This window comes from Lissotriton vulgaris, chromosome 5, assembly GCF_964263255.1.
Source record: "Lissotriton vulgaris chromosome 5, aLisVul1.2, whole genome shotgun sequence".
In the NCBI taxonomy this organism is placed as follows: Eukaryota; Metazoa; Chordata; class Amphibia; order Caudata; family Salamandridae; genus Lissotriton; species Lissotriton vulgaris.
The window spans coordinates 1,774,820,043-1,774,838,141 of record NC_141693.1 but is presented as its reverse complement, the minus strand read 5'-3'; the positions used below and the strand labels follow the sequence as shown (position 1 = coordinate 1,774,838,141).

Below are 18,099 nucleotides of genomic sequence, written 5' to 3'. Positions count from 1 at the left end.
AAGAATACTGTGGGCAAATTGTTTAGAATAAAATGTTCGCTAACAAAGCATAGTAGTAATGCATTTAGCCAACCTTTATATGTGAAGTAAAATGGTTATGCTGTGTTATTGGAGAATTGCCAGAGATGTAATGGCTTCTGTGCTGTATTCACATCCCCCAGGGCAATCATAACATCAAATTGATTGAGTGTTGAAGAGAAGTGAGTGCAAATTTTGCTGCTCGCGATTCTGGCTCATCTGGCAATCAAAGTCTTCCTGCTGCGAGTAATAATATGGATGTCAAAACTTCTGTAGACTTGAGCCCCGTGAGAGCTTTTGGCAAAATACACATGGTTGTAAAGCTTGCAAAATGAATGGCCATAATTCTCGTAATGTGGGATTACAAACCAGATTCCGAGACGGTCTATTGGGCTAACCTTTTCAAAAGAAGGGATGAGGTGTAATATGCTGGTTCACTACGCTGTTTGCATTGTGAATTCTTCCTGGACATCCTGTCCTCTCCCCTTTCTCGTGAGGCAGTCCATGCACAGTCTCTGCGCACTCCTGTAGAATGTTGTGGTAGAACATTGGGAGTTGGGCGGCAGTGAGTGGAGGATCAGCTTTCTGCAACAGGGATTTTTACTAGACAGTTCAATAAATGTGTTCCTCACCTCAGTCTGTCATAATTTACCTCTACGGCTCATACATTTGTTAATATGAAATTTAAGTCTGCCTCAGGGTTCTTTTAGCTAGCATGCATAGTTCAGGTGCCTAGTTTGCAGAATCACCCCATCGTTTGGGGTTTATTTATCTAGAGTACAAGACAAAAGATAAAATATCAAATCCTGTAAAATCCTTCCTCTACTGTAAACTAAGATGGGATCCTTTGCGGAGAGGGCCTGAAGCTCTCCAATCTCTCTACAGAAGCAATTGCTTTCCATATTACATTCTATGTTAAAAGGTATATGATGATATGGGTGCAAATTGTTTGTCTCAGCAAATAATAAACTGATTGCACTAGGGAGCAGGGTCTACAATGAGTGTTTGTAAAAGACACCAGCGAAAAAGTGCCTTAATGCTTCTTTGTCCTTAACAGAAAATGGTCTCCAAGCCCATTAACAAATGCAACAACAGATGAAGAGACAAATGCGTAAAGTATTCATCTAGGATCACTGAATCAGCTAAGAGTGTGAAAATTGCAGGACAATCTAAAGTGGTCTATACAAAAGGAGACGAATAGGAGTCCAATTAGAAAAATTAACCCAACTGTGCTTATGTTGGCACCTAGAGAGTTGTTACTGGATCCACACTACAGATGTTCGTTTGTCTGACAAAACGTAACCTCAATCCTTTTTGAACCAGTGACTACGAACGGTAATACATATCCCCCTACCTTATTCCAATGTAACTCCCAGTAGGTTAGGTAAAAAGCGCTCAGGTTCAGCAATGGAAGGAAGGAATGAAACACCATCCCCTTCTACTGAACGAAGAGGCCTATGGTGTGAGCACATCGTAGACCTACTGATGTCTGAGAGTTGGATGGGTGGCATTTTGTGGTCCAAATTTTCAGAAAAAGAAATAAATAATTATGAATGAAAATAAAATCGGGGCTAAAACATTAGGAAAGGACTGGTCTCGCAAAAATGTATCTTTAAGGATCTCATCGGATATCTGACGGCCTGGCAGGGGTCTATGTGCTGTGCTGTGAAGCAGACCTGCTGCTAAGAGGACGCCTTACAAATAAAGTGAATCTTAAAAATGTGCAGAAGGGGTTCACTTGTGCCTTCCATTGCCTCAAGATTTCCTGCATTCTGGGGAGATATCTGAAGGAAATTCGTCTCCTTGAGAAGAAAACCTCTTAATGGTATCATGACTCTCTAAACTGACAATCTCTAGGAAGTGAGTGATGGGACCAGGCTGGGACGATTTATTTATCTGGTATGTTACGAACACCCAACATGGAACTGGGAGCACAGTGAAGCGTTTGTACTTGAGTTCCATCAACAAGATGGCAATTGTTACAAAGCAGGACAGGGCATACATAGGTTTACAAATATGAGCACACAACAAAAAGTTATATCAAGGCTTTATGAAGTGCCTGGCTGGGTGCCGGGCTACACAATCGATGGGTACATGAGCCATGTTTAGAGAATGATTGCCGAATGATATGTTCTTACTGATAATACATCAGAGTCGTCAAGGTAAATTCTCTTACAACGGGATAAAAATATTGATTTCATATACACAGTTTAGTGCAGCGAATTGTTGCCGCTCACACTAGCTGCTCTAATAGATGGGCAGACGTGGCACGTCAACAGATGTAAATTCGTTTTTCGAAAAATAAACATAAGTGTTTGCCTTAAAAATTAAAGATGCATGTGTTTTTTCATTTACACCCCATAAGCAGGCTCTGTACATACAGCGTACTGGACACAAAGGTCTTTCAAGTTACTATGATTGGGATCCGACACCCCAGTCCACAGGACCTCAGCTCGTACACATCCCAGGCCTACACGGAACAACATCAGGAAAGTGTGTTCTCTTACACTGCTTCTAAAGTGTGAACACCCTCAACACTCCACATCAGATCCTCCATCATCGCTTCTCGACTTCCACAAGTAGCTGATAAGCTGGCTTTTCAATAAACACTCTACAATAGGCCGGACTAGGCACACACCTGTTCAGTGCCAAGATACCCTTGTGGGTAAATGTGCTAGAAGAGGGTAATACACCACACTGTATGAGCAGCTGCAATGCATGCTTATTGTACCATATAGCGGTAGTGACCCTCATTTATTTATTTATTTTATTTATAAAGCTTGTAAAGCGCACTGTCACATAGCAGGCATCCTGGAGCTGGAGCTCCATGAACATGACCGAAGGACAGCTGTAGAACAACACTCAAACCCTAGGGAACAGCCAGGTCTTCACAGATTTTCTGAACGGGAGAAGTTCATCTAGTTGCCTAATCTCCCAAGGTAGGCTGTTCCAAAGCTTTGCCGCAGCCACCCTGAAAGATCTTCCCCCTGCCCTGACTTTTTTTAAACTAGGGACTCTCACTAGACGGGCCGACGAGGAGCGCAGCACCCTGGCGGGGAAGTACCAGGTAAATTTAGCCTGCAGTGATCTAGGTTCAAGCCTGTGAAGGGCCTTAAAAACAAGGCAGAGTGACTTAAATCGCATTCTCTGCCTGAAGGGACAACCAGTGAAGTTCGGCCAAGGCCGCGGAGGCTGATGTTCTTCTAGGCCATCCCAGGGCCATTCTGGCCGCTGCTGACTGGACTCTTTGAAGCCTATCAAGCAGAAAACTGGTAGACTCTTGCAAAAGTGCGTTACAATAATCGAGTCTACTCAGGATAGTGCATCTGGCCACCAGAGCAGAGGAAGGGAGAAGTGACATAATCTTACGAAGGGACCTAATCAGGGCAAAGCAGGAGGATACAGTTTTTGCAACCTGGGCCTCCATAGTCAACTTGTTGTCCAGCATAACCCCTAGGTTACGCACTGTTTTAACAGGAGAAACCTTAGAGGCTTTTTCAGGGGGCCAGAGATTAACCGGAAAAGGGTGTTGAATCTTGCTCCCTGCAGAGAGGAGCAGTTCAGTTTTGCCAGCGTTAAATTGCAGTGAATTAACCTGTAGCCAGCCAGCAACATCCCGAAAACACTCATGGAAGGTCCCAACCGATATTGAATCCTCCCCCTCAAAGGAGAGGATCAGATGAGTGTCATCCGCATAATTAATCGTATTAATCTTATATGAATTAATCAGGGGGACCAGAGGTTTTAAATAAAGATTAAACAAGATAGGGCTGATTGCCGAGCCTTGAGGAACCCCGTGTGTTACTGGAGAGAACGCAGATTGAAAAGGGGGAGGGCCACAGCCTGCTGTCTGTCCTCAAGAAAGGAGCGAAACCACCGCAGGGCACAGCCCCTCACCGCAGCCTCCTGCAATCTACGTAGGAGGATCTCATGGTTTACCGTATCAAATGCGGCATACAGGTCGAGTAAGATCAAAGCGGTTGTCTGACCCCTGTCTGCACGCATTAGAAGCTCATCCATAGCCATAACCAGGGCCATCTCTGTCCCGTGTGCAGGGCGGAAGCCAAATTGCAAATCCTCCAGCAGCTGGTGTTGCTCCAAATGTTTAGACAGTAAACAGCTGACCCTACGTTCAACAATCTTTGCCGGAAAAGAAAGCAGCGAGATTGGTCTGTAATTCTTAGAGCAATCTGGACCCAACGAAGGTTTTTTCAACAGCGGGGATAACACCGCCTGCTTCCATCGGCCGGGCACAATGCCACTGGTCAAGGACTGGTTACAGATCTGGCGAAGGGCAGGAAATAATTCTACCTCATACTCCTTACAGATCTTATGCGGGACTGGGTCCATAGGTGAGTCGGAGGAGATGTTCCACGCTAGCCTCCTGAAGTCCTCCTCCCCTAAAGGGTGAAACTCCGATAGTTGCTCCCCGGGGCTAATGTTCCTGCCGAAGGAGATCCGGTCCATCAGTACTTGGGAGCAGCTAAGCCCAGGGGGAGCCTGGAGATCCATGATAATAACCTCAATTTTTTCCCTGAAGAACTTGGCCAGGTTCTCACAGAGTTCCTGCGAGGGGGGTGTTGCATTCTTGGAGCAGTCCGGGCTAGTAAGGCTGTTGAGAATATTAAAAATGCTCCAAGAGCTGTTTGAAGCATTGCAGATTGAAGAGCAGAAATACTCTGCTTTGACGTTGTGGATCAGGGTTTTATACTCAGCCAATTTAGACTCCAAAACAGCCTGTCTGAGTCGTCATATCCCCGTCGCCATTTCCTCTCTGCCTGTTTATAAGCTAGTTTAGAGGATTTCAAAGTATCGTTAAACCAAGGGGCCGAAGCTCTGCTTTTGCTTCTAAGCTTTAACGGGGGTATAGGAATCTAACGTGTTGGTAATCCTAAGGCACAGCTCGGCGAAGTTTTCATCAACCTGTTTATCCAGGGAGAAGCAATCTCCGACCTTGAACACCGAATCTGACCCTCGTAGCCGTGCCAGGGCCTTCCAGTCCCTGCACAGAACCTCAGTAGTAGGGCGCGCCAGTCGGGTTCTGTCAGTGTTGATGGTAACATAAAATTTAATTAAGAAATGGTCGGTCCAGATCATCGGTAGTATGGTCCCCATGTGCAACAACTGAGGGCCAGAGAAGACAAGGTCAAGGCAGTGACCATTCTTGTGAGTAGCACCCACCACCTGCTGAGAAAGGCCCAGGTCCTCACACGAGTGGAGAAGATTGCGGAGTCCTACATCTAGGGGGCCGTTAGGCCAGAGAGTAAAATTCCCTAGGATTAACAATTTATTGTGGGAAACTGCCATATTCGTAAAGGTTGTTAGCAGGGATTGTTGTTGTAGAGCCGTAAAGGCCCCAGGAGGTCTATAGCAAATGATCCCAGTGGCAATAAGGCCAGAGGCATGCTTTATTGCCAAGCCCAGTAGCTCCACACCGTCAACTGAGTCCATCTCAATGGTCCCAACTAGTCAGGGGGCCCTGTAGATAATCCCCACCCCACCCCCACTACCAATAGGTCTAGGGAGATGAAAGATTTTACAGTCTGGCGGACAGGCCCAACCAGGTTCAATCTTGCAGTCAGAGCGAGTCCAAGTTTCAGTCATAAAAAGAACATCAAGCTGATGTGACTCAAATAGCAATTGGATTTCCACACAGTGTTTAGGCAGAGACCTCACCTTAAGGAGTCCACATGAGAGAAGGCTGCCACCCAGGAAATCGCTCACGGGAAGAGCCGAGTCAGCGAAGGCAAGATTACCCCTGTCGGTGCAACGTTCCCCTATATTGAGCAAGGTTTCTCTGGAATAGTGCCGCGAGGCCATCTCTGAGGGGGGCACCCTACCCTCGCCAAAAAGAGCAGCGTGGCTGGCGCCGAGCGCTGCCTTAGCGCAGACGGGCTTGCCTTTGGCGAATGTGTTAGTGAAGCAAAGCTCAGTTGTCATCATAATGAATGGACAGATAAGCATGGACAGCAATGTTGAAGAGATGTTAATGGGTAGGGATTGCCATTGTTTTTGTCAGCAAAGCCACACAACGACTTAAAACTATTCCGCATTCCCATCAAGAAGAAGCTATCCATTGCAATTCCTGTACTCATTTTCCATCCATCCCACCATACCGCTTTTACTTTAGTGAGACCATACCCATAAACTCCCATCTCAAAACAAAAACAACAAAAAAACTACATACATTCCCCATTTCCTCCAGTTCCTAAATACCATCGCTAATTAAATCAACACTCTGCTCGCTCGGCAAAACACAAAACTGAAGAACGTGGGCACAAATAACATTAACATGAGAAAATTCCAATAAATGTGCTTCTGTAAAGAAAATCCCTCAAGACTGAAAGCAACCTGGATTACCATTGCTAAAGTTGAGAACATAGAGGGCAGTTCAATACACACAACAGTCCTTTTTCCTTCCACATTTATTTAAAAAATAATAATTTGTCTACTTCATGAATCGCTATAGCAATTTAATGTACACAACAGTGAAGACACTGAACTATGGTCATCAACATTCAACACATGGACTTTTGCCTCCATGATAGACGACCCTCATGAAATACAACAAGGGGGTCGGAATTAACTTAGAAATTGATTAAATGTTAGATAACGTCCTTCCCCCACTGAATGTTCGAAAATGATTAAAGCAGCCGCTGAACAGCAATGTAAGAAAAACAAAACTGGGAATTTAAGAATTTCTGGACGTTTTCTGGAAATGCTTTCAAGAGCATCAACTTATTTCCCAAAGCAGGCAGCAACATAGACAAGCGATGCCAAAGAGCGGCAACAGTAACAAGTCCTCAGTAAAGCCCAGTGTAGCCTGGGGTCTCCTCTCCACAGCAGTTCTGCGTTATGCTCAGTTTGCGGATGTTTTTGGGAATCTGGCGCGGGCAATCTTGGCTTCCTCTTCAAGTTCATCTAGGAATTTCTCTTGTGAAACAGAATAGAAGGTGTACCCATCTAGATTACATAGTTAAGGAATCACTTGTGATTGGTAACGTAATAATAGTGCAACATTGCTTCACAAACTAGGTTCAGCTTGAAGGAACATCCACTTGATGAACTGGAGAAGAAAGCATTTCAAGGTCAATACGACAGAAACCATATGTAGGAGCAGGTTAATATATAATAAATGACAAGTAACCACTAAAGAGAAAACACATGCATCATACGCACAGATCACTAGGCAGGTAGGAGAAAGTTGAATACCACATCTACATTCATATTATGCTGGCCGCTTGTAAGCTGCTTATCCAGTCTGAGTGAATCTACAAAGCAAAGGTTTAAAAGATTGCCCAGTCATTCAACTGAGACACTACCTTTAGTATAGATACCTACCACAGCGCTGACCCACACTTCAAAATAAAGTAGGTTTGCAATCGTTTTGATAATGCAAAACCGACTATACCATACAACTAGGTCAGGTTGATGTATATTCCAAGACTGTCTATGCAATACTTGTTTTAGAAGCTCACTCAGAGTTAACAACATAACTGTAAATACACCTAAAATATATTTGCGGGCCAGTGCCTAAGTAGCCCAGTGAAGAGCAAAGAGAAAACTTCCAGACTGATCTGCACTGAACAACACAGTCTTGCACAAATCCCTTCACCTCACTGAGACTCCGTTCATTTGTTTACCGGAGTTGTGGGCATTTACCACCGGCATTAGCACGAACTTTATGAGTGGAGCATGTACATTTTACAAAATATATGAACTTTCCAAAGTCTTGACTGAGTGAAAATTTTAGGAATTCTATATGCTATCATTGATTTCCACTAAATCCCCTTTATTTAATCTTGCAAACGTTGACATACATCAAATATGAGTTTTGTTAAAAGATGTATTTACATAAATCTACATAATATATAGGCCAGCTAAACTGTTTACATCATTAGTAGTGAGTAGCATTTTTGAAGCGGTCAATAATAGTTTGAGATACATTTTAATTCAAAGCAAACAATATCGGCTGTCATATCCATACTCTATGGTATCTCACTCGTAGACGAAGCGTGTTCTTTACAAACTGGTTTATATTCTTCAGCAAATAAACAATTTTTGGCTGATGAGGGGTGATACTCCTGTCCAAGGAAGACCTAGCCTGGCAGTTCGGGTTGGACTGTTCCCATGGGAAGCAGGGTCAAGACTGATTTACGTATGGCTAGGTCTAAACTGGAATGGCATGATGGGCAAAACAAACATGGATTTAGGTCCAGATCTCTGTTCGGAGAGTGAATTTTGACATTGTTCAGCATTCCGTCCATCAACTGCTCTTTTTGTCTTTTAGGTCTGGCATTACTGAAGAGGGGCTTAGGCTCTTCCTACATGTTGATTCCCTTACGTACAGCCTTTGATTGGGCAGAACTTGTGTGCTTGAACTCAACAAGCATTTGCAATGCAATGGTCTCGGCATCATTAATGGTAGAGCTATTGGCATTGCTCATGACATTTTTTTTTTCTTTAAATCACAAATAAATGGCATTGTCATTAACATTGCCAATACACAGCACCCTTTCTCACTGCTCCATCAGGATTCAAGCAAGCCGGGCCGAAGACGGCTGAAATGCCAGAAACCGGTCCCCGGTAGCTTGTCTCCTTTCTGGTGAAGAATTGGCTTGGTAGTTTAGTCTGCCCTGTTCCCATGATGCACTGGGCCAGGGACAGACTGATTTGCATAGAGCCAGGTTCTGAGCTGGGATGGGGCAGTGAGATAAATAACGGTGATGGATCAAGCCCTGATCTTTGGACTGGGTAAGAGTGGTCTGCTTAATTCAGACACTCTGTTCATCACCACCCCCTTTTCTAAAAAGACCTAAAACCAAGCAGCAAGTTGCGTCCCGGATTCCAGTGTAGGCCAAAAGAAATAGCCCAAATGAGATGTGACACAGTGCCTCATCAAAGACTCGGCAAATGCTTTAAGAAAAATGACACTAGATCCCAGATTCGGTCAGAACAGTTAACACTCGAGGAAGGAAAAAAAGTATTTTAAAACAAGAAACACCACCGAGGGGGGTCATGGCTTGGCGCCGATGAAGATGGCGCCTTAAGACAGGAGCTCCACCAGAGTCGCGACAAAAGCCCCTAAATATCTGCATATTTTCTGTTGCAGACGAGGCTACCATCATTGCAGTACCTGCGGAGCGCATGCCGCACTGAATGATATGCAGATTGTATGCTTTTGCCCTCGCCTCCTCTCCTAATCACGGCGCTCTCCGAGGTAAGGCCAAAGCGAGACACGGTGGAAGTAGGCGCACTAGAATACACACCTCACCCAAGTGTAGATCCACGGGAGGAAATAGGACAAGCTGCTCGCAGGAGTGACTCCAATTGATACCGCCGCTCCCTATATACCTTACCCGGAGGCCACTGATCTGAGGTGGTCCACAAACAAAGCCGGCGGCTCCAGGAGGGACGAAGACCTGCCTGGCTCCCGTCATCGGGTGCCCCCTCTCCTTCCCACCTGACTTCGGAGCGGCGTGGCGAACCCTGCACCACTAAGACAAAGCAGCCACCGTAATAGGGGTAAGGAATCGCATTCACCCCTCCCCGATCAACCCACCCTTTACCCTGGGCAGCAGTGCGACCCGGCTGCCGCCCACTGAACTGGAGGCCCACACGGGTTCAGGGACCGGGCAGACCTCTTGCAAGGCGCTTTCCAGGCGAGATAAAACCAAGGCGGACACAGGCAGTATTAGACAAAGTGCTCCACATTAACAAGCACCGCCAACTGGGGACCGGTGGCTTTGGTGTCCCACCCCACTTATTACAAAAAACCTCGGGACTGAGCCAACATTGTGAGAGTTGGGAATCAGTGCTACACTGGGGCTGGAGCCTCGACGATCTCGCAGCCTTGAGACTTGGAACTAGTGATCACCGCCCCTATGCCGGGGGCAAGCTCCGGACCAGTAAAGTACCCAATGCCCAACTACTGCCAAGGCCAAACCATTGTGAATCACAGTCATTTACAAAACACAGAGGGTGGTTCCGCCGGATGCTGGGCACCTGCTACACTATCGGCTCCTAGCATGGGGATAACTTCTGGGACTGCCTGATTCTGCTGGAACAGCCCAACCAAGGGGACCATACCTCAGATAATTAATACGCCACAGTGGCTGCTATAAACACTCCTAACCACCGGCATCTTCTGTGGGGCGGCGGCTGGTCCATCCTGCTAGATAGGTGTACGTTGTGCACTTACACGGTCTGCCAGTCATCACGCGAACGATCTGCTCCTGATACGCAGTTACTTAACCTTTCCCCATGATGAAACCCAAGTGAGGTCCCCCGGTACAGACTAACAAGCTGGACGAGTCCTGAATAAGATACTTGTACCATTAAATGACGAGACGATGAGCCCGCCCCCCCCCCCCCTAGCTACGCGGCTGGCCCCGTGTTTATTTCCTCTGCGGGGCTGTGGAGGAAGCACAAAGCACGCCCCCTTCTGCGTGACCCTCCTATGATGGGCTGGCTGAGAATGAAAGTCTTACCATTGTTGCTACGGCGCGCGCACTCCTGAAAACGGAAACCTATGGTGGGGGCGGGACTTCCGCCTTGTGCGCGAAGCCCGCACCCACGAGTGTCTGGCCCGAGGAGCAGTGGTTGAGGCTGCAGATCTCCGGTGTGGCGGTAAGTGCCCTTACTTGTAGAGGGGGGGGGGGGGGGGGGGGTGCGCTTGTGTGTGTATATGTATGTGTGCGATGGGGGGCCTTGGTGCACATGTGTGTGTGCTTGTGCGCGCGTGTATGTGTGTGTGTGTGTCCGGGGGTGTGTGTCTATGTATGTGCGTGCGTGGGCGCTGGGGGAATTGTCAGAAGAGGTGCGGCGTAGAGTGTGAGGCGAGGTGGGGGAGGGGTGGGTGCAGTATCGTGGGCAAAGGAGAGAGCGGACGAGGCACTGGGAGGCATGCGAAGGGGGGCGAGAGTGCCGGGATAGTGGGCAATTGAGGAACATCAGCGATGTGAAGAGTGGGGAGCGCTGAAAAATGGTTATCACCGGAGTAGTAACGGCATAAGGGGCCCGTTGCTGGAGAGTTTTTAAAAGGTGCGCATCTGTCGGCGGGGGGGGCGGGGTGGGGGCGAGCGGGCGGCTCCCGTATTGGTGGGGATGTGTGTGTCTGTGTGCATGCGTGTGTGTATGCGTGTATGCGCAGGCGTGTTTGAAGCTTCTCAGGAGACAGTGGCTGAGCGCGCGGCAATCGCCTCAACAGGAAATGCGCGCGGCCAGGACTGTCTCCTGGGAAGCACGCTCGGTGACATAAGATCTCGGCGGAGACGCGCTTACGCGCGTCTTTTAGCCGAGACCTAAAAAGCATGCCTGTATTACACGTTATGTCTTACTGGAATGAGTATGGTTCGCAGAGTAAGCCTAAATTGGTTATGGTAACAATACAATGCCACGGTTCTGGTCTGTTATCATGAAAAGATATGACGGCTTAACATATGACTAACTTTACTGTGAAAAGTATAAGGGGCAATACGCTTGTCAGGGTGCTTTGCTATCACACTGTGATAAAGCCTGTAATCAGGGATTTTATTAGAGGGAGTCCAACAGATTACAGAAGTAGGCAATAATTTGGCGTTATCTCTGACAATTCTTTAGATACAAGATTTACAGTGTAAAAATCCTCATTTTAGCTACTTAAAAGGGTGCATACATATTTGTAATTTTATGGCTTTATACAAATGGCTGTTTTGTGAGAAAGCCTATGTGCAATATGGTAGGCCAGTGTTGTGAAACGTTATATGAGATGCCTTAGGTCTGCTCTGTTTATTACCAACACCTATGACAAAGACAGTAGTGCAGACTTATTTATAGTGAAAATCAAACATTAAAGCCAATTGGCATTTTAGGGTTGACTGTTACAACACTGTTGAAATCTGTAGTCAGGAATTGTGTTGCATGGAATCTGACAGATGAATGTAGTATGCCAGGGTTTTTGGTGTTTATTAACCCCCTCAAATAATCCCTGGGGTAGACAATTTGCATCAGAGAATCTCTGCTAGCTCATAGGAGAGATTTCATATTGTTTTGCCAACTGTAATTTCATACATGTTTGTAATGTTATGCATAGCATTTAGCAGTGTGTGTTTTAAAGTACTTTTAGATCCAGCCGGACAGCTTTAGCTGTCTGCTAGGCTTCTGTAATAAAAAAAAAAAAGAACACATAGACCTATACAGAGACTTTTGGTCAGCCCTCTTCAAGCAGTGGTCTGTTTGATTGTCACTGACGTTCTGTTCAGCTCATGACATCACATAGTATGGGGTAGTGGGTCAATCGACTTCAGCAATTGATTCTATTGCCCTCTGAGTGATGGCATTTTGTAAAAATGTACACATCCATCTAAAATTGAGTGCCCTGCAGTGCAGAGCTACTGTGCCAGTCACTTTAGTTTTGCAATTTCTCTGTCTAGTCCCATTTTCTCTTTCCTTCTTATTTTTGGAGTGCCAGACAGTTCCCTAGAAAAGGCTACTCATTACTGCTCCTTTCATCTGCAGTGCACAGTATCCACAGTGACCACTGATTTAAAACCAGGTGATTACCTTCAAGGGCATTGTCCATAGCAGATTACTGGTTTACTGTTCCAAGATGACTGTCATATCTAGATGCAGCATGCCAGCCATCATTGAATACCACAGCGATTAATTACCACACAGAATACATCTCCAAGCTGGTCGCTCACTACCATGCTCAATTTTTTATTTATTCTAAAAGCACATGCCCGCCACATTAATGCAACATTATCTTCCTATTTTCATTGTTATAGTTTATAATGCGTAGGTCTGTTGAGTTTGCTACGACTTTTATTGTGGATCAGTGAATGCAAGGATGAGTGACAGAGTGCTTGAATGGGGAGATGCTATCTAAACTCACATGAAACTGAAGGGGCACTGTCAGTGATCAACCACACCAACTGGTATTGCCACTGCTGTTAGGAAACCGGGTGGACTCTTGGTGACTGCAGCAATCAGTCCAACTAGACAGACAGGGGTGACTAGAATGCAGTGGAGTCAAAATGTCACAGCTATGTAGTCTGCGTGTGTGTCAGATCCAACATCATTTCTGTGCTACAAACATGACTAATCTAGGACTGCTGATGTCTGTGGAAATTTGCCGCAGCAGCCACACCATCAGCTCAGTAACAGGAGCAGCTCAGCATGACTACTCAAGCCATGCCTCCCTGCTGTTGAGAATGACATGGCTTGCCTTTCGCACCCTGACAAGAGCCTCTTCCCGCATAGGATCTCAATTTCCATGCTTTCGTACAAGCCATGTACTGAAAGAAATGAGTGGGGTTACCGAACAGTGATCGTCATGCTCCGTCACTTCCATCTCCGCCTCTCCACATTCAGGTTCACATTAAAATGTATCAAGTAGGGTTTGCCGAGCAGAAATGGCCAGTGCCCTACATGGGCGCACTTTTGTAACCAGTTCTTGATGTGTGTAAAAAAAAAATGTGCCATGGCCCCCAATGTATTTCTCAGGACACCACTGCAACTTGCACCACCCACTGCGCACGAGAGAGCTAGCACTAACTTCAAAAGTAGTCCAACAGCGCCACCATGTGGGGGACTGTGGCAAGTGTTGGTGTTAACATACGAAGACAATGGCTCAAATGGGGCACTGTTTCTTTTTTTTTTGGCACTGTTTCAAACACACCAACATTGAAACAAGAAACACCAGAAAAGATATGTGTAATAGGTCAAACGCACAACAGACAAACCCATAAGCACAAATCTAAGAACACAAGGAGCCATCAACCCCTGAAATGAATGTGGCAAGATCCGACAAAGAGGATGGGCAGAGTGTATATTGTGGTACACCCAATAAAAAGAAATGTGCTAATATGCCAAGCAACTTAGGAATGGGCACAGCTGAAGTGCACATACCATGTGTGCTACTAGGTCAAGATTGTGGGAGGCCGGGGTAATGCAACGCTATTAAGGGAGGAGAATGGTAGAAGTACGTTTATAAAACTTCACCGTGCATGCCAGAAGCCTAGAAGTCCACTGGACTGCACCACTGGGGAAGCTACGCAGGGGGTAGTCTTTAAGGAACATGGCAGGGACCTCCCAATGCCAGAACAGGAGCTCAGGCAGACTCAATGCTATACAACTTCAAGGGCATACAGACTGGCCACGGGATGTTTGTTCTGTGACCAGGTCTTGTTTATTGCACAGTGCAATATCATGCAGCCCATATTTCTCTTCTCACCACCTTGCAAATAATTCACCGGTGGGCTTGATCATTTAGAAGACTTAATATATACAGATCATGGAAACTAGCAAGTGGGTGACTCCCAGCGGTTCTATGCTTACTGGCGATGACAGGGCTGAGCAGTTCACAGAAACTAAATGTCTCTGTCCGATTAACCTTCTCTGACCAAATCATATATTCTCTGGGAAAAACACATCCGAGAGGAAAGGGCCAGCCTAAAGCTATTGCCGCAACCCTTGCTCCTTGTGTGCCCTCCCTTTCTAATTAATCCAAATGCATTCCAGGCACAGGTTTTCCCAATCTTATCTACAGCAATGGTTTGTGTCTACCACCGGACACCTTTTACTGAGGTGTTTGTAGGTTGTGCATCCCCTGCTCCTGAATGTACTCCTTAGACTCCCCACTGAGGTTCATGCAGTTCTTTTTGGGTTTTACTACAATGTCTGCAATTTTTCCTAGGTAGCACCATCAGTGGAGAAGTGTGGCTCAATGGTTAGAGCGGCAGATCCTGATGCAGAGGTCTGGTTCGGGACCAGGGTTAAATTCCCGCCTCGGCAGGTCTTGGGCTCAATTTCCTCGGACCTGATCATTCTCGCCTCGGTGCCTATTCTAATCATGGGTCCCACTCTGCAACTCTGGGCAATAGCTTGCTTAATCTCCACAACGACCCCAACAGCGCTGGGATGCCTGGCTTCACCTTGGGGGTGCCCAGGAGTGGACATTTCACAGGGAAAAGCCAGGAAGGGTTCTACAGCGGTATGCGTACAGCGACAGGAAACCCCGGTTGGGGTATAAGTGCACTTTACAAGTACAAATTCATTTCATTTCATCACTGCATGCTGGTGGGTCGAACAGGCAATTCTTGTGTAGTCCTTCCAATGCATTTGCGAAGACTGCATAAACCTACTACTGATAACTGTGGTATTCCGGGTCTCATCACTTACTGCTCTATTTTGGAATCCACAGAGTCAAGGTCCTTAACTGGTTCTTTTTTTTACGCTATCAAGAGATGTCATCGGCATATTTTATCTCAGAATTTAAAGAGTCTTCGTCATGAAGTTCCTAGAAGGCTTGAATTGAGCTCAACTGTCTCCCGAAGGATACCAACATTTTTTTCCACACAGGACACCCTTGAGTTCAACAATCTTTCAAACAAACCCCCACTGTGCGTCATGCTAGCATTCTGACAATGTACTTAGCGACTTTTCAGCAGTAAAGTGGTATATAAATTCAGTTACAATATACCACGGCAGACTGCTCTGTGTAAGACACTTGTCATTACTCCCCCTTAATGAACCGAGAATGAGACCTTATAAAGTTCTCCAATTCATTTGGCTTGGTTCGCTTTATAGAAATAGCGCATGCCTAAAAGAAGAAGCATCCCCTGAACCACAGAATGCCCAGGATGACGGAGCAGACTCGCATTAATGCCAAGGTATCCCTTCTAACATGTGCTCCTTAATTACATGAAGCAGAACACGTCTTCCCTCATCTGTACTGCCAAGCAGTTTCTCCTTCCTCTACAGAGCCGGAACCTGTCCTTCAATCCAATGTCAATCTTCTTGCCAAGGGTTAACCACTCACACTCTGCCTAGAGTCCCCATGCCATGTCCAACACCATCAGCTTGTACTGCATTTTAGCCAACAGGGTTTTACATGCTGAGATACTTAAATTTAACAGCCTTGCCAACTATCTTGGGTTAGAATAACGCATTTTGCTGGGGTTTCCCGCATTACTGCGAGGACCTGAGATTAATTGAAGGCAGCATCAAATTCAATTTTACACTATCTTGCGTGTTTGAACCACATCACTGCCCAAATCAGTACTCTATAGAGTTACATATGGTACTGTTCAGCCTTCTTCCTAGGATCATTGGAAGCCGACTTCCTTGCTGCCATACACATGGTGCTCCTCACCCCGCTGATTAGTCAGAATGATTATTACGGCAGTCCCCTTGGAGATTACTGCTGCGCTGATTGGGTGAACATGAGGATGTACCCACGTGTTCATGCACTTAATAGCTTTCCAATACGACCTGCCTCCTGTGCTGATAGAAGCCCACGAAAGGATATATGCGGGAGATGTCCGTGCACCGGAGTGAACTGTCCTCTTACAGTAATTCGGTCATCAGGGAGAGCTTTCATGACAGACACTAGACTCGGAACAAATCAGCCTTAGCACAATTTAATTTCGAGGTAAGTGTCCTCGTCCCGGCCGGCAGCTATAAGCAGCTGGGACGTGAAAAACGTGCTCAATGGGATTTGCCAACATTGACAGCCCTAGTCAGCCACTATTATTGGGACTTCTGTCCTGGTACTCAAGGCCTGCAGATCACAGACCGCCAGTAGTGTGTGGCAAACTTTCTGAAAGTTTGCAGATTAAGTATTCAGACACTGGATTACAAGATACTTTGCGTACAAATCCCATTTATAAAAGTCTCAAAATATGCCACCTTTTCGAGGCTGTACTCCAGCTGCATAATGTGCTAACAAGCCAACAATCTACAATCTCCCCGTTCTCCACAATACAATCATTTGTTTAGTTGTAGTACCCCTCCAATCCTCCAAAAGAATCAAAACAGCTAGTAGCTGTTCTGCTCCAGAATTAACTTTTGTTAAACTTTCTGCCAACACTTGACATAACATTATAATAAAATAAGTCAGAACTCCCCATCCTAGAGCCCATGATAAAATAATACTACTGGCATGTAACAACTTCAACTCCGGCTTTGTATCGAAAACCTTGATAAAAAAGCAAAACCGAAAATCCCAGAATTCAATGGGAGGTTTCTTAAAAAGCCACTAATGGCTTAACGTATCACACTTTAACAACGACAGAGGCTGTATTAGGCCGAAGAGAGCCACTTGTCACAGTTCGCTTTATGCCTTGTCTTGCCATGACGTAGGTACCAGAGAGCAGAAGCCAACTCCTTCTAACAGAGTGCCAGAAGACCACAAAACAGAGGGCAGAGGCTATTGAAAAACAGCACACAACAAATTGAATGGTGTCTTGAGGTAACACAAAAAGGTGCAAGAAACCAGAGAGTACTTCCCTCTTTACTCCCCACACAGTAGGAACTAGTCACACTAAACTACAACAGCAAATAGATTTCAGCACTCAAATAAATCCAAGTAGATTTTTCATAAATAGATTCCAGAAAATAATTGCATGGCCAGGAAGAATTGTCTGACTCCGTGATGTGGTTTTCAAATGCAGATTTCACTTTATTTTAATAGTCAAAAATGTTCATGGCTGTGCATGTGGGACTTTGGAATGAACACTATGAAAAATCTAAAGTGTCGCAGAGAAGTGTCACGCATAAGCACAATGAAGACATGAAAATGTCAAATATAAGGATTCTGAAAAAATGGCAGCTATCGTTTACACTTATAACGTGAAATGTGAAACTGAAAAGTACCACTGTACGAAGTGCTGAGTCAAAAGCCGACTCTTGCTGCTTGTATATCCCACGTGAAGTGGATCGCTAGTGAACACCCCTGGTGCGCAATTGCTTCCCCTCGCGCCTCACACACAAAAGCCTCACGCACTACAGTTACACTGTTGCTCCCGCTGTCTCAGGTTTCTCACGCATAGGTTCAGTGAAGGATACAGATGCCCAGAACTATGGCCCCAATGCCCAGCCCGGTAGCCATGTTTCTCCCCCGAAGCTTATGCACATTCCTCTGCCAGTGCGCCAGCTCCGCTCTCCTCATCGATGCTCTCTGCTCGGGCTCAAGATGGTCGTGCTTGGGATCTATCCTCTGCGCGAACTTGGCTGTCTTCTCCCCTTCACCCGGCTTCTGCTCCATCTTTCCGAATGTCCGTGAACCCTGACCCGGTTACGCACCTCTTTACCATAGAG

General features: G+C 46.0%; 1 protein-coding gene across 1 annotated transcript; it reads right to left on the bottom strand.

Annotated features, from left to right (window-relative positions):
- Window positions 1-6,425: 6,425 nt before the first annotated feature.
- On the bottom strand, window positions 6,426-18,099 carry COA3 (cytochrome c oxidase assembly factor 3). The gene is made up of 2 exons (XM_086924090.1): window positions 17,848-18,099; window positions 6,426-6,981 (listed from the first exon to the last, which is right to left on the bottom strand). Exons 1-2 carry the CDS (start codon window positions 18,044-18,046, stop codon window positions 6,878-6,880), a joined length of 303 nt encoding a protein of 100 aa, XP_086780216.1. The 5' UTR covers window positions 18,047-18,099; the 3' UTR covers window positions 6,426-6,877.